This window comes from Ranitomeya variabilis, chromosome 4, assembly GCF_051348905.1.
Source record: "Ranitomeya variabilis isolate aRanVar5 chromosome 4, aRanVar5.hap1, whole genome shotgun sequence".
NCBI lineage: Eukaryota > Metazoa > Chordata > Amphibia > Anura > Dendrobatidae > Ranitomeya > Ranitomeya variabilis.
The window spans coordinates 227,169,379-227,187,133 of record NC_135235.1 but is presented as its reverse complement, the minus strand read 5'-3'; the positions used below and the strand labels follow the sequence as shown (position 1 = coordinate 227,187,133).

At 42.3% G+C, this 17,755-nt stretch overlaps 1 protein-coding gene across 1 annotated transcript; it reads right to left on the bottom strand.

Annotated features, from left to right (window-relative positions):
• Positions 1-4,060: 4,060 nt before the first annotated feature.
• LOC143768712 (phospholipase A2 inhibitor NAI-like) lies at positions 4,061-13,417 on the bottom strand. Its single transcript, XM_077257365.1, has 5 exons — positions 13,354-13,417; positions 11,882-12,007; positions 9,537-9,686; positions 5,934-6,074; positions 4,061-4,441 (listed from the first exon to the last, which is right to left on the bottom strand). The coding sequence occupies exons 1-5, from the start codon at positions 13,400-13,402 to the stop codon at positions 4,212-4,214; spliced, it is 696 nt and encodes a 231-aa protein (XP_077113480.1). The 5' UTR covers positions 13,403-13,417; the 3' UTR covers positions 4,061-4,211.
• Between the last annotated feature and the right edge of the window lie 4,338 nt (positions 13,418-17,755).

Genomic DNA, 17,755 nt, shown 5'->3' with positions numbered 1-17,755 from the left:
CACCTTTTTTGTGGGGTCTCTTAAAATGTAATCCACAGACCATGAGGAATAATACCCCCAAAGACACTGATTCAAATTTCGCCCCTAGAGACAATGGGGGCCTGAAATTTTGTGCTGTAGTAAGGGGTAAGGTGCTGCAACAGGAAGCAAAATGGGGGTAAGAGCAAAACATTTGCCCTGCAAAGAAGTGTGGATAGGGAAATTACCAAAAGGGATGCTGTTGTGAGGGGGTGGATGAAGATTCTTGCACCCCTCTACAAATGGAGATAGGGCACTGACTTAAAATAAAATAATAATCTTGAACTGGGAGGCCTAAGTCCAAGTGGAGGATGTGGTAGATGTTGTTATTTAGGTGAAACAGTCGAAGATAGTTATCCAGGATTGTTTTTTTTGCCAAAATGCGAATATACAGTATATATTGATCAGATACTACGCCCGTTTGTAAGGGTACCGTTACACTAAACGACTTACCAACGATCACGACCAGCGATACGACCTGGCCGTGATCGTTGGTAAGTCGTTGTGTGGTCGCTGGGGAGCTGTCACACAGACCGCTCTCTCCAGCGACCAACGATCAGGGGAACGACTTCGGCATCGTTGAAACTGTCTTCAATGATGCCGAAGTCCCCCTGCAGCACCCGGGTAACCAGGGTAAACATCGGGTTACTAAGTGCAGGGCCACGCTTAGTAACCCAATATTTACCCTGGTTACCATTGTAAAAGTAAAAAAAAAAAACTACATACTCACATTCTGATGTCTGTCACGTCCCCCGCCGGCGTCCACAGGGTTAAAACTGCTTTCGGCAGGAGCGCTGCTATAATGCACGCGCTGCTGCCGAGAGCTTCCCTGCACTGAATGTGTCAGCGCTGGCACTAACAGCGGTGACATCACCGCTGTGCTCTGCTTTACGGCCGGCGCTGACACAGTCAGTGCAGGGAAGCTCTCGGCAGCGCGTCATTAGCAGCGCTCCTGCCGAAAGCAGTTTAACCCTGTGGACGCCGAGGGACGTGACAGACATCAGAATGTGAGTATGTACTGGTTTTTTTTTTTTAACTTTTACAATGGTAACCAGGGTAAATATCGGGTTACTAAGCGCGGACCTGCACCTAGTAACCCGATCTTTACCCTGGTTACAAGTGAACACATCGCTGGATCGGCATCACACACGCCGATCCAGCGATGACAGCGTGTGATCAGCGACGATATCACAGCGGGATCCAGATCGCTGCTGCGTGTCAAACACAACGAGATCGCTATCCAGGACGCTGCAATGTCACGGATCGCTGTCGTTCTCGTTGGAAAGTCGCTCAGTGTGACGGTACCTTAACTGTCCTACAATCTTACCTGAGATATATGACAGACCTTATTATCACACTTGAAGGTATCACAATCGATGAGAATACTATCTTGCCATCAATAGATGTGGAGTCGCTGCATAGCAGCATACCTGATAAGATGGGCCCTATGGCTGTTAGTTACTATTTAAGTACTAGAGTTCTACATCAAAGACCACATAATAATTTCATCATGGATTTTCTTGATTGTATTATCTGCCATAATTTCTTCCTGTTTGATAACAAATACTGCCACCAACTCAGGGGCACCGCGATGGGGTGCCCTAGTGCTCCCACATATGCAAATTTGTTCCTGGGTTGGAGGGAAGATACTGTCGTTTTTAAGGAAGATGATGTTGTATAGTGCCTTAAAATTATATATTTGGGACGCTATATAGATGACATTCTGGTACTTTGGACAGTTGACAAACAGTCCTTTGAATCTTTTAAATTGTAACAGTATAGGCCTGGCATTTACATTCGAAGTTGTAGAGGATAATATTACTTTCATGGATCTTACCATCTCGAAAGCAAGCAATGGGTCCTTCAAAACCTCCATTTATCATAAAACATCAACAACTAATTTATTGAGATGGGAGAGTCATCACCCTAAGAGTCTGATAAGAGGCATTCTCAAGGGACAATTACTTAGACTACGACAAAAGTGTTCTGATCTTGGAGACTTCAAATAATGTTGCTCTGATTTGAAAGGGAGGTTTAGGAGGAGAGGGTATCCAAGGAATGAAGTATACCACCATGCACTTTCTAACGAAAGAAGGTCCCTTCTAACACCACAACCTAATCCGGATAATGATGACATTACACGTCTCAAAGGGACATATGATAATGAAACTGATACAATTATGGGTATCTAGAAATGGTTTTGGGGGGTGTTTAGGGTGGATCCAGGCATTGGCAGTTGTAATGTATTTGTGCCATCCGTTATATTCAGGAAGGGTAGATCCCTTAGTCCACAGTCATTTTTTCATTCCGCAGGCCCACTGGTACCTGGCTCGATTGTAAACATTTGGTTATGTTTCGATGAGCCTGGTGTAGCTTCTGTCATTATGTTACCCAATCTAAATCGTTCAGTGGTGCTGTGACAAGTAGGGATTACTTGATGAGACACTTTGCAAATTGTAGAACATCGAGGGTGGTCAATTTGTGCACCTGTTCATGTCCTATGGAATACATAGGTAAAACTAAAAGGCAGTTACGAGTACGGCTTAACGAACATTTGGGTGATATCTGTAATGACAGGGATACTCCGCTTGCACCTCTTCAGGGTTATTGAGGTAATCCCACCTCCGGAGAGACTAGGTGACTGGGACTAAAATATTTTACAATGTGAGGCAAGATAGATATTTTGTCTTGAGTCAGTAGCTCCTGGAGGATTAAACGAGCAGCGGAGCTTTGTCAATTCCTTATGACCCTCCTATGTCCACTCTTACATAATCCCTCTGGTAGGAGGCATTTAGCAAAAAGCATATAGGCTGTGCCATGTTTTATCTTGTTCTACTTATTTATGAGCTGTTTTCGGGGATAACCTAGTAGTGACTCCACAAGTTCTATCTGAGCCCCCCTGTCTTTTTCAATGTCATTATGGTGTTCACCCACCGTTATGTTGAGGAGCTAGAATTTACAATATGTGCTCCTAATGCCCGGTATGGGTTTGGCTACATGGTCATCATGGTCATCATGCCATTGCTTCTAACAGGGAGCATGTCATCATAGAGAATTTTGTTCTTGTACGCCGATCACCCGATGAATCTTTGCCATTAGTGGGGCGAAACGCATTAGCATGGAAAGTAGGACATTGTCCCTGACAATTGGACATCAACGAGAAGTACCCTTATGCATCATTTATATGTCTTCTATGGGCTATTAATTATGGGTTACGAGTACGACTATGTTCCTGTGTCTACATATCTATTTTTATTTCATTTTGTTATTTGATGTCATCATTGGGGTCACCTCTTATAGTCACCCATACCTACCTTCTGTTTTTTATTATTCTTTTAATGGTAGTGTTATCTTTTTGAAGGTTATAACAGGGTCACATAGGGTGAGCCGAAGTGGAACGGAGGAGCCATATTGGTCTCTATGGCGCCAACCTCCACAGCAAGGCAAGGTAAAAATTAGGCCGAAAATAGGGTCAGTATCCCTTTTACCCACACATGAGATCTACCCTGAATGTGAACTGTTAATCATTGTTATGTGAGTGATAGACCCTGTGTATTCGACAGGATTACTTTTTTTGCGTGTTATCTTTTTGGGTTGAGGTTACCTTTTGGTCACATCTACCTGGGTCATTGAGGGTGAGCTGACATTGAGTGGAGGCAGCATATCGTTTTTTAGGGTGTCAACCTCCGCGAAAGGCAGTTTAACCATCAAGCCAAAATTAGGGCCAGCTTCCCTTCCACTCATGTTTTGTGACCTACCCCTGTTTGTTTAAAAGTCGCCCTTTTTAATACTGATCAATTAAAATTGTTGTAAATAGTTGGAGGGTCTTTTTTTGTGTGTTTTTATTTATTTCTGACCACTGCCGCTAGACAGCAGAACATGTGCAGTGTTTACGAGCTCTTTTATATTAAGCTTGTAAGTGCTGATTTGAAGCTGTCCATGATGGCTAAAGCGCGCTGTTACATCCTAATCAAGTGCTCAGAGGTAGACAGGACCAGTGGTCGGTCTCCAAGAGAGGAAACAAACATTGCAGTTAAAATTTGAGGAATGGCTGCAAACTTTAATATGCGGTACATTGCAAAAGTGTTTGAATTTACAAGCTGAGGATATCCTTCTCTGAATATGGGAATAAACCTTTAATATAAAATGTGTTTTCTAAACCAGACAACCCCGCTAACTTTTACTCTCATGTTTCAAAATATCCTGGTATTAAAAGGCACTAGAGCCACAATGAACGGCAGCACAGACGAAAATATTGTTTCGGCAGCACATTTTGTAGTAGATGATACACTGCTGCTTGTTGCTCGTGTGCAGGAATATGTGGTTTCCGTCAGCACTGTACCAGCGGTTGAGGACTCATTTCTTTTATAACAGAAGCCTTCAGAAGCGCAGCCACGCTTTATTGAAGTCACAGTCAGCGAGCCTAGAAAATGAAAAATATGACTGATTTTCATTGAAACAATTGTGATCCCAGGGGCTGCAACAGCAATTAGGATTTAAAGGAGAGGGATGTCAACAGTGCCGCGTGGCTAATTATGACAAGCAGAGGCACATTTTAAAGTCTTGCATGTATATCACTGAAAACCAGACTTTTGATTTCAAAGTGGAGTAGGGAGCTCTGTGGCTTGTCCAGCACTTTGGACTCTAGCACTCTTGACTGTGTGCATGTGATCAGAGCAGCACAAGCGGATGATGGCTGACCAAGCGAGCTGATGTCTACAAGATATGTCCGGTTCTTGTGAAAAGCATTGAAGCATTAAGTGGGGCTTTGGGTGACATTGTTCAAAATTTGCTTTTGGGCTTGTATAACTCCCCTTATGCCAATGAGAACTGTATACTGAAAATTATGCCATGTGTTATCTTCTTTCATAGTAATTTTTATTTCATAAACTGAGATACACACATGAAAATTAGAAGCTTTGTGTGATGAGTCAGAGTCATTCTGGTTACTGGTGCTAGGGTGAACTATTCTTAATTATGCCAGTCTGTCTGTTGACTCTTGTTTTATGTTAATTTACGGAATGCCTGCTGATTACGTATTGTATGAGCCCCCTGTGGTTTACTAGTCTGCACAACTTGAAGGACAAATGTGCAGGTTAATTGAACAATCTAACAATGAAGGATTACCTCCCCCCACCTTCTCACAATCCAGCAGGAGAATGAATGTCCTGAATGAGAGCTATGGGTATAAAAGGGGCCTACCTCCCTCTTCAGCCAGACTCTACAGGACATTAGCTCAAGGGCCACGGCACCAGCTGATTCCATGGCCAAGTACAAGTCCAAAATCTACAGCATATTACAGCAGTGACAACATGGATGCGATTTCATTTTAGTATCTGACTGGCTCACCAGGGATTCGGAGGGTCGAGTCACTGCCACTGTTTGGTGCAGACAGTGGGCAACTCACATTGGCTAGTAGCTCTTCCTATGATTGGACAACCCAGGAGAGATTGATACATTGTCGTCACTACTTACAGTACTACAATGACAGGTCTGCCGCAGCTTACTGTACTTATTAGAGAGTCACCCAATTCAAACATCAGACTGCTTATCACTGCCCTTCCCGAGCAATGAACAGATTTAGTCTACATCTCCATCCTCCTACTTGACCGCACATCTCAGGTAACGCGTCTGGTGAAAACTCAGGAACTGAGCCACAGCCTACGCTGTTGCCTGTCAATGTCTTTTTGCTTTACTGTCTGCTCTGCACCCAAGTAAGAAACTAGTAAACAGTCTCACCATTACCGCCATTATCATCCATAACTTACTGGGGGCCAATTTCTCAAAGAGAGAAGGGAACCTTCTGTCAGTAATGGGTTAGGGTACCATTCGGACACAAACATCCATACCTTCCCCCATTTCTATTTGCTACCTGAATTTTTTGGCACTTTTTATTTTTCCACTTAATATTTCACCTGTTGTTTCTTTTGTAGTTTCAATAAGACACATAGTTTGATGCACTGCACAATTTAAGGTCCTCAGAGTTTCACATGATGGTCTCCAAGAAGAGCACTTGGGACATTTTAATCCATTGGGTATCGAACTTCCTTCCGGCACTACAACAACACAAAAAGAGTAGAAAATTATACTTTCATGAAATTAAAACAGAGTTGAAAATCAGAAAGAGAAAAAGAATGAATTTTGCTGTATAAATATGCAGCGCCCCAGAGTCCTGGTCGTTGCAGTAATGTCGTTCTTCCACCAGGGGGAGTGATATTACGTCTGATGGCAATAAAGGAGATCTTCCTACCAGGTATCACAAACCATGCACCACACTTCACACTCCAGACCACCAGGGGGAGCCTTGCTCCTATCTACTAGGGCACTCCTCACAGAAGGGTAAAACTGGTGGGCTGGATAGAAAGTTAGAGAGAAGCTGACTTGGCTTTGCCCAGGCAACACCTGTCAGGCAGACAGGGGGAAGGAGGAACATCGGAGCTGCAGACAGAGGGTCCCTGACAGGGGTGGGATCCTGTCAGAGGCCTAGCTAGACAGAAAGACACGGAGCTGTGTGTGCCCCACGTGCGGCAGCATCCTAAGAAAGGACACGGAGAGAATTGTGTTGTAGAGGGTGAGAAACGAAGTCATAGCACAAGGAGAAAACACCAAAGGGAGTTCTGCCCTGTAAAGGCTGCCTCCTTCTGAGGCGCGAAGCCGGTGGCCGGAACACCGAGGGAGCAACTGTCTCCAAGCCTTGCTCCAGAGACCGGCAGGACAGTCAATTCCAAGTTGGCTGCCCGACCTTAATACCTAGGAAGACACAGTGGCAACTTGTGGGGGTCGGGGCATCTCTAGGGTCCCTATAAACAAGCCTCAGGCCATCAGTCATACGGCTTTGTCCTATCCATACCATCTGGGGGACAGAGAGGAAGAAATAACATCTAGAACATCTACAACAGTTGTGAGAACCTTACCGAGAAGCTCAGCAGGGAGGGACTACAACACACAGGCGCTAGAGGAAGGCTACTGATTTCCACCTGGATAAGGGGACTCTGGATTTGCCTTCAGACCGGCCGGACTCTGCCTACCCTGTGGTCTGTACCCTGGACTGTGGATGCCGAAGCCTCCAGTAAAGGTAAAGAGACTGCAACCTTGTGTCCTCGTTATTCTCTGCGCCTTACATCTTCCACCATCACTATCTACACTTCTGGGAAGCCCTGGGGATACACTTCACCTGTGGGAACGTATAACATCTAGCTGCCATCACATCACCCCAGCGGACCACTCACAGCAGTGTCGGTCACCCTGACCGAATACCACAGGTGGCGTCACGAACATTTCCCCTTTAAAGACCTTTCCCCATCTAGCAAACGGATGTTCCCCTAGGGCCAAAGACCGGGACAGCCACCGTGACATCCCCTGAACTGAAGGACCTGGTGCTGAGTACCCCATTGCCCTAACGTGGGGGCGATCCAACTTAATCTGAGATAAGGAAGGAAATTACCCTGCATAGCAGACACTTATTTACACATGGAGCTAATATTCCACTCATAGTTTATGTTCACTATTGCAAGTTAATTTATTATGGCTTCCATGTATCTGAAATAAAAAATGAGGCACCTTTTCTAAGAATCTTAAATCTAATTATCTAATTATATACAGTATATATATATATATATATATATATATATATATATATATATATATATATATATATATATATATATATATACACAGTACACAGACCAAAAGTTTGGACACACATTTAAAGACTTTTCTGTATTTTCATGACTATGAAAATTGTACATTCACACTGAAGGCATCAAAACTATTAATTAACACATGTGGAATTATGTACTTAACAAAAAAGTGTGAAACAACTGAAAATATGTCTTATATTCTAGGTTCTTCAAAGTAGCCACCTTTTGCTTTGATGACTGCTTTGCACACTCTTGGCATTCTCTTGATGAGCTTCAAGAGGTAGTCATCGGAAATGGTCTTCCAACAATCTTGAAGGAGGTCCCAGAGATGCTTAGCACTTGTTGGCCCTTTTGCCTTCACTCTGCGGTCCAGCTCACCCCAAACCATCTCGATTGGGTTCAGGTCTGGTGACTGTGGGGGCCAGGTCATCTCGCGCAGCACCCCATCACTCTCCTTCTTGGTCAAATAGCCCTTACACAGCCTGGAGGTGTGTTTGGAGTCATTGTCCTGTTATAAAATATATGATGGTCCAACTAAACGCAAACGGGATGGAATAGCATGCCGCTGCAAGATGCTGTGATAGCCATGTTGGTTCAGTATGTCTTCAATTTTGAAGAAATCCCCAACAGTGTCACCAGCAAAGCACCCCCACACCATCACACCTCCTCCTCCATGTTTCACGGTGGGAACCAGGCATGTAGAGTCCATCCGTTCACCTTTTCTGCTTCACACAAAGACACGGTTGTTGGAACCAAAGATCTAAAATTTGGACTCATCAGACCAAAGCACAGATTTCCACTGGTCTAATGTCCATTCCTTGTGTTCTTTAGCCCAAACAAGTCTCTTCTGCTTGTTGCCTGTCCTTAGCAGTGGTTTCCTAGCAGCTATTTTACCATGAAGGCCTGCTGCACAAAGTTGTTGTAGAGATTTGTCTGCTGCTAGAACTCTGTGTGGCATTGACCTGGTCTCTAATCTGAGCTGCTGTTACCCTGCGATTTCTGAGGCCGGTGACTCGGTTAAACTTATCCTCAGAAGCAGAGGTGACTCTTGGTCTTCCTTTCCTGGGGCGGTCCTTATGTGAGCCAGTTTCTTTGTAGAGCTTGATAGTTTTTGCCACTGCACTTGTGGACACTTTCAAAGTTTTCCCAATTTTTCTGACTGACTGACCTTCATTTCTTAAAGTAATGATGGCCACTCGTTTTTCTTTACTTAGCTGCTTTTTTCTTGCCATAATACAAATTCTAACAGTCTATTCAGTAGGACTATCAGCTGTATATCCACCAGACTTCTGCACAACACAATTGATGGTCCCAACCCCATTTATAAGGCAAGAAATCCCACTTATTAAACCTGACAGGGCACACCTGTGAAGTGAAAACCATTCCCGGTGACTACCTCTTGAAGCTCATCAAGAGAATGCCAAGAGTGTGCAAAGCAGTCATCAAAGCAAAAGGTGGCTACTTTGAAGAATCTAGAATATAAGACATAATTTCAGTTGTTTCACACTTTTTTGTTAAGTATATAATTCCACATGTGTTAATTCATAGTTTTGATGTCTTCAGTGTGAATGTACAATTTTCATAGTAATGAAAATACAGAAAAATCTTTAAATGAGAAGGTGTGTCCAAACTTTTGGTCTGTACTGTATATATACTGTATATATATATATATATATATATATATATATATATATGTATATATATATATATATATATATATATATATATATATATTTGCCATTGTTTTCCACATTGCTTTGTTGTTTTATATACCTGCTGTAAATTCACTGACCATTGCTAGATATGTTTTGAAATATTTGATAATCATTGATCTCATGAACCTTTTCTCTGAGTTGAATTCTGCACTGAACTAATTACCAATGGGCTTTTCTGGCGTACAAAGATTTTCAGAACAACATGTAGTAGCCATCCTCTGTGATACAGTCGTAGATGTGCTGTAGATTTCCGTTGCATTACATTCACTCAGTTGAGCGCAGAATCTATTAAACCTCTGAAAAATGAATTCACCTATAAAAGAAAAAAAAGACTGAATAACAAGTAAAAAAGTTTTTAAGCTTTTTAGAATTCATTAGTGTTAAATATACTTATTTTGTATATTTATTTATTCAGGACTTCTTACCAGATACGATACTCCAAAGAAAATGTCACACCATGTTTAAAAAAAGAATAACAAAAAAATTAATGATTCATTGGATTATCCACCAAAAAGAATCTTTGCAGGAAAACATAAAATAGGTGAAGTAGTTACAAAGAGATCGTCTATTTGTCCATAATTAGCTTATTAGTTTAAGGTCATCCATCTTTTCCTGGAATCCAAAATGGTAGGTTGCATCTGTCCGTGTCCATATAATGACTGAATAGGAGCATGTGTGTCAGGGCCTGCATGTCAGCTCTTCTTCTTACAGACCCTCCACCTGGTGCCGGTGTAAAGTGAAAAGTGCCCCCCTCCGTGTGTTACGTGGTTAAATATATGTTTCACATAGCACCTGTTTCTATACTGTATAGGGCGCTGTCATGTACATGAGCTAAGTGCACACTACTCCCCTCCAAAAAATGGAAAGAGAATGGATGAGCAGTGTCCTTAAACAGTCCCCTGTCATCGCACTGAACATGCACTAGTTTTTTTTTATATCCAGGATTTGCACAGTTGCAGATCAATCTATTTGGTCATCTTTGTGTATTTTTGTCAGCACTTGTACAGTTCTTGGAATCAGCGCAAGCACAGTGTATTTAAGGTAAGGATTCAGATGGACATGTCTCATAATTTGACTCTCCATGTGTGCTGACTCAGCGTCAGTTAGGAAAATCTGTCCACTTGTGCATGGGGTTAACTATTCTCAGTTATGCCAGCTGTACTATTCCTTTGTTCAATAACTTAAGGGAAATAATCTATTTTTTTCATGTGAGACTGTCAGGTGCCCCTTTTGTATACTGATTTGTTGAATGCCTGCTGAGCTGAATTCAGATTGCATCAGCCCTCTGCAGTGTACTAGTCTGCATCATTTGGAGGACAATTATTTTGGGGCAAAATTACTTAAAATGAGAGCTGAGGGATACAAAAATGGGTCTGCTCCTGTCACTGATGACTTCTACAGGGCTTCAGCTAGGAACCTCTACCCTTCTTAGTGGGTGCCTGCCAAAATCAGGATACTGCTGGCTGGGGTAGTTGGCCCTGGATTCTTCAAAGTCACAGAGGTCATTAGCCCTGGCAAGCTAGCAGAAGGTTGAGACTCAGTCACTTGCACCATCTTGCGCCATTGCTGGGAATGTACTACAGAGTGGGCCATTTATATGGATACACCTGGGTGGACCATGCATATGGATACACCTAAATAAAATAGGAATAATTGTTGATATCAACTTTTTGTTTGTGGCACATTAGTATATGGGAGGGGGAAAACTTTTCAAGATGGGTGGTGACCATGGCAGCCATTTTGAAGTCGGCCATTTTTGAATGCAACTTTATAAATGGCCCACCCAGGTGTATCCATATAAATGGCCCACCCTGTATATGTTGTTGACTGTTGATGACTTAATAAAGTTTTACCAGAGTGTGGTATCCTCACCATGTGTTGTCTGCATAGTGTTCTTCCCATGGAGAAGGAGTATTTGCATTCAGTGGGATGATCCATGACCCGTAGGGTCTTTTTAAAGATAGCCAGGCCAGAGGACAAGAATGCTCACTAACCCTCGTGTCTCCACACCGTGCATCTGCTGCCATTTTCTGGAGGACTAGTACATTTTCAGGCTTTTCTTATAAAGAGCCATGGATTCACACAGTGGGAAAAAAATAGCTGGAAAATTATATCTATGATAATCATTAAGTAATAATTACCACACTGACACTAAATATTGGGCCACTCTATGACTAATATTACTAAATGGGTGTTAAAGGGATATTCTTAAAAGCAATCAAGTTATACTCTACCCTTTTGATCGGGCATAACTGGCTGATTGGTTGGGGTCTGACCACTGGGACTCTCAAAGATCGTAAGAACAGATCTCTGGAACCTAAAGAATGGATCTCTGGAACCTAAAGAATGGGGCTCGGCAGCCACATCCTAAATGTGGCCAAAATACACATGCTCGGTCCCCATTTCTTTCAATGTTTATGAAAATGACAAAAATATAAATATATATATATATATTATAGCAGATTTTATACTAGAAATTACGACACATAATTACGACACACCTCTTACCTGCTACAGATATCCTATATCGAGAGGCACACACATTGCCAGCAGGGCAGGAGGAAGTGGTGAGAAAAGCAAATGAACAGGAATCTGAGTTCAAGCCCACACAAGTATAACATTGCAAACAATGACCTGAAATAAAATACAATGAATGATCTATGAAAATGTGCCAAGAAGGCGAGGAACAGACCAAGCTCCCAATGTATAATGTGTAGTTTAACCTCTTATCTACCATGAGCGATTATTAATAATGGTTCCTTTTAGACTGAATGATAACATAGCTAAAAAACTATTTAGAATTGAGAGTCCTCCTCAGTGGTTGATACCTTTTAATGGCTAACTGAAAAGATGGTAACAAATTGCAAGCTTTCGAGACTACTCAGGTCTCTTCATCAGGCAAAGACTAAAAAAAACAGAGATCCATCACGTTCAGCTTGTAATCCTACCATGGTGCTCCAGGGAAAGACAAAACCCTAATAGACCCATTTAACTAAATTACAAAATTAAAGGGGTTGTCCAATCTTCAGATAAAAGTCAGCAGTCACAGTCATGTTATCGCAGACATTTGAATCCTGACAGCATGTGGTGTGCATGGTGTCAGAATTCAATGTTATTGCCGAGAAAACGGGCAATCACGTGACCGTATGCAACTTTTTTCCTGACGTGTTTGGAGATCTCCTTGGCCTTCATGGTGATGTTTGGTTAGTGGAGCCTCTTGCTTCATGGTGTTCCAGCCTCTGTGGCCTTTCAGAAATGGTATAGTGTATATACTGACAGACATGTGACACTTAGATTGCTCATAGGTGGACTTCCTTTTCCTAAGTCTGTGACTTCTGAAGGTAAGGTAATTGCTTGCATCAGAAATTTGTAGGGGCTTCATAGCAAAAGGGATGAATAGATATGCACATGCCAATTTTACTTATTTTAATTTAATGTATGCCTATATTTTTCTCACTTCACTTCACAAACGTAGACTATTTAGTGCTGATGCATCACACACAAATCGTATTAGAAAAATATTTAATGTAAAAAAATAGGTTAAAAAGCCAAGGGGTGAATACTTTCACAAACCATATATATAGCTGTATCTTCTGCTTCCTGGGCACCAGGGAACAACCTTCCATTTATCTGTGAACATTTTCCATTTTTCCACCATGGTCTCCAATATCCCCTCAGTAATATAATATCACCCTCCTTTATATTAATTTATTTAACTCCTTAATGCCACAATCACAAATTCCGACTGTGATACACAGACTGCCCTTGGGTCTTCAGACCTAAGTTTTATAGCTTCATAGACCGATATGAAGCTGCCTAGTTCAAGTCTGGAGACCTGTGGACAGTCAATGTATCACGGACAGTGCTTGGGTCATGACAAACGGATATGTGAATGTTTCATTGAGCTCGGTCCGGGATACATTGACTGATAATATTGATTAAAAGACAGAATTGATATTAAAAAAATATATATATATTACCTGTTGCTGCCAAAGCAGAGAAGAAAGACGCCAAACTCCAGAGATACATGGCTAATGTGAAGTTAGTTCCGTTCAGCGGAGATTTTATAATAGCGGGTGGAGGTTTGTTGAGAAATGAAACTTAACCTGGTTCTTTTCCAACAAAATGACATAGGATGAAAAGAAAGATAATTCCCTGGTGCAGGTGTGTTCCTGGCAAATAGAGGGAAGGTTTCACCTCCCTCATATAGGTAATAATGATTGTGGTTTGTGTGATAGCTATTTTAGAAGGGTTGTCCACTACTTTTACATTGATGCTCTATGCTAAGGATAGGTCACCAATATGAGATCGGTGGGGGTCACTAGGAGGTCATCTATAGGACTCACCAGGGGCCACTAAACAATCTACAAATTTGTGGTCTTCTACTCTTTACACTGTTTACATCTGGCTATCACCGACCAGTGTAAATGCCATATGGATAGGTCATCACTAGCGATGAGCAAATATGTTCTTCAACTTGAGTTTGTATTAAAAAGTTTGGATTCTTAAACAGTTCACAGAAAAGGACCAAAAAATGAAAATAAATCACAGGCAAAGGCATCCTTCATTACCAACACCAGATTGTATTACCAAAGCACTACAGGATACAACAGTCCTAAATGACAAAGGCAAGGGCACAGGCGCAAAATACTGAAGAAACGACCACTAACAAACCTACCAATTCAGGGAGTGGGTGGTTGCTTAATATTAAAAATGCACACAGATGAGGCTAGCATAGGATGCCAGTCACACAAATACGTGTGATACACATTTTTTGGCTGGCTTACATAATATTAAATAAGGCGGGTTACTCAGCACTATGTAAGTTCAGGACAGACTGTAACGCTAGTCACTTCTCACGGTCAAGCCATTAGTCAGAATGGTCAAGGAGTCCAAGGTCAGAAGCCAGAAGGGTACGTCATAAACAGAAGGAAGAGACAAAAGCGTAGTCAGGTAACGTTCTGAGGTCAGAATGACCGGAGGATAACAGATCACAGGAGATGGGGTTAAACAGTCGGATGGTCAGAATGAAGTCCAGGGTCAGGCATCAAATGATCAAGCATAGAGCACTGGAGGCACAGGGAGCACAAACCTCACAAGCTGAATGTATGTCTGGCAGAGGTCTAGGAGAAGCAGCTCAGTTAAGTAGCATGGCAATTACCCGGGATAGTGAACACTTGGAGACAGCCGATGCCTCCCAGTCACAGATTGGATAGTCAAGCTCTCAATCAGCACACTGATAGCTCAGCATGCCCCTGTACCAGATTGGATGGCCAAGCTGTCAGAAACTGCATACCAGAGACACACAGGGGTGGAACCATGACACATACAACCCAATTTACCCAGCCAGCACAACAGGGTCTAGCTGCCTCCTCCATAAAAATGGAAAAATGTGCAATAAAAAACATAAAGAACAAGAGATGCTGCCCACTCTTCCCTTAGAAGTCTTATTGATAAATGTTGTATGTAGGCTAAGTTCTTTAATTAAAGTTAATGGCCCCAATGCATGAAAGATTTTACACCAGAAAATATACACCAGTATAAAGCTTTGAAAAGATGTCAAATTATTGCGCAAGGCAAAAATATTACAACTTTTGGAGTTTTCGTGCCATTCTCGCCCAACTCTGACAAAGAGGGCAAAGATGTGGAGGAAAAGGTAGGTGATGAGGGGTAGCAAATATCCCCACTCATCAAAATCAAGACTGGAGTCTGATATAGGGGAAAGTTTACAAGAAGGAGCACTGCACTTCATGCCTCAACTGATTCATTAAGAGGCATGTCCTTCACACTCCACCACGACTGCTCCAGAAGACTGCAGTGAGAAACTTGAATCAGGGCCAATGTTTCTACTCTTGAGAAACTGGACCAACATGGGCCATAACCAGTAAGGGCACAGCTTCCTCCAGCTAGAAAAATATATAGCTACTATGGGACTCATCAGGGGATTGGTCTACGAGATTACCAGGGGATCCCATAACATGATCCAAAGATTTTGAGGAAGACCGCCCTACTTCTAGTTGGTTTGGACCTTATCATTCAATACCTGAGCCAATTATTACATGTTTGTCTCAGTGTCAAATAAAAATATATTAATGGTGATGGGCTTGGCTGCACCCTAAAGAAAAATAATGTGCCAAAAATATACATTTTTATGGATGTTATTTTTGTTCAGGGTGCAGCCAATATAGATTTTCTTCCAACTTATTTTGCTACCTTTTATAAGTACTCTAGAGAAAAAAAAATCCTAAAACCTTTTACAGGTGGTGGAGCTGCAGAATAATTGGAATGGAAAAGTACTGTGAATAGTAATTTAGTTTTTTTAACAGAAGCCAACAAGATTGATGGCAGCATGTTTGGTTATTTTGGCAGCTGCCACCGATGCATGGAGAGAGCTGGGAAAAATATCTAAGCTTAAAGGATTTCGCCTCCCAACTTCATAAATGGTTATTGTTGGACAGTGCTTGTAATGACAAAGAGTTTTGCAATTTACTGCTTCTTAAAATGTTCATCCGTTCTTGAGATACTAGTACTTTGCTATTGATTATATCTGGTTGCCTTGGAGACCGACCGCTGCAAAATTTAAGGAGCAGCAATTGTGTTTACAAGCACTGTCTGACAAAAAACATTTATGAAGATCAGAATAATCCTATAAATAGGTAATTGTGTGGACAAAATCTGTCTGCATAGTTTTTAAAATGGCTGATCACATCTCGGAAGCAAGAACAGATGCAACCCAAGCGATCATCTGTGAGTCTTAAAAAGTTACTACATGGTTTTTATAACTTTGTTTAAATTTTTTAGTGCATTTTGTAGTCTCACAAAAAAAGAAGGGAAGTCAACTCACCTGTCATGATCCATGATTGGCTTTGTTATTATCCTGTCCTGGTCAGGTTAGGGTTTCCGCCTCTTTCTGATGTGGGGGCGGCTATTTCATTGTGATACGACCTTGGGCCGGGGTCGGTGATAGTTCTGGACACACAGCTAGAGCAGCTGACCTAGGTTACTCTGTGGGTAATCTTTGTTTCTCTCTATGCTTGATCTCTGTAGTGTATGACCCGGGTTGTGTCCTGACCTCCGTTTCCATCCTCCATTTTGGTACTGTTCTGTCCTCTCTGGTTTTCCTAACCCCCGGTTTGTTCCTGACTATGCTTCTGTTTTCCCTCCTGGACACCATGCTGCCATCTGGCTTCTGACCCTCTGGCTCGGTCCCAACTACGTTCTTGTCTTACCCTCCGTACACCACGTACTGACCGGCTTCTGACTGTCTGGCTTGTTGCTGATGCCGCCTCCATCGTCTCTTCGGGCACCGCACTGCCAGCAGGTTCTTTCCGGCTTGCTCGCACATCACTTTGTGACGTCTGCACAGCTTTCCGGCAGGTCACCACTCATGGGGAGCTGCTGCTTCTAGCACTGTGGCGCCCCTAGGGAGTACCTCCCGTGACGTGGGCTAGCGCCGCATTACATCACCAACTTGAATCCTGCAGGTTCACGGAACTCCATTCTCATCAAATGTGTTACATGGAAAGAAGAATTGCGTTTCAGCTCTAGTGATGAGCTACTATACTCGTTGCTCGGGTTTTCCCGAGCACGCTCGGGTGGTCTCCGAGTATTTATGACTGTTTGGAGAATTAGTTTTGCTCCCCACAGCTGAATGATTTACACCTGTTAGCCAGCTTGAATATATGTGGGGATTCCCTAGTAATCAGGCAACCCCCACATGTACTCTGGCTGGCTAATAGCTGTAAATCATTCAGCTGCAGTGATGAAAACTAAATCTCTGAGCAGTCACAAATAATCGGAGACCACCTGAGCATGCTCTGGAAAACCCGAGCAACGAGTATATTCGATCATCACTATTCAGCTCCAAGGTAAAATATAAAAATGTTTTTATTTGGTAAATGCTAAGACAGCATGGATCTAGGCATTGTGACCAGGAGAAAAAATGAAGCATCTGAGGTCTTTATCTGAACTAATCCTCTCCACAATTTCTTGCAAATTATATACATCGAGCAACCAATCACAAAGGGAATACACCATCAAATGATTAAAAAGACAAAAGGTCCTCAAACAATCTCCCACTGGGACCGACACCCATTACATATATCCGCTATGTTATAGAACAAACTGAAAAATATAACAACATTTTGGACCCTGAATATGCACACAATAATTGATGAAAATAGCGTGATAGGTTAATGAAATGAGTAACGAAACATGATTTCAGTCCATCAGTTAAGACTTGCAAGGAATCTCGTTCCCAGTTTGTAAATCCAGAATGCCTCCCTTCTGAAGAGACGTCTTCTCATGCCTCCTCCACGGAAGAGTTGATTCACTCTCTCAATTCCGAAAGCATGCAATGAAGACACACTCCGGTGATGACTC

What these genes read in the sequence shown, in the direction of transcription:
- LOC143768712 (XM_077257365.1), bottom strand. Translation starts at nt 13,402, where the DNA reads ATGTATCTCTGGAGTTTGGCGTCTTTCTTCTCTGCTTTGGCAGCAACA. An exon ending in ATATAGGATATCTGTAGCAG is followed by an intron (nt 9,687 to 11,881) that starts GTAAGAGGTGTG and finishes TTTCTTTTATAG; the next exon opens with GTGAATTCATTTTTCAGAGG. An exon ending in AACTACAAAAGAAACAACAG is followed by an intron (nt 4,442 to 5,933) that starts GTGAAATATTAA and finishes TTCATTTTCTAG; the next exon opens with GCTCGCTGACTGTGACTTCA.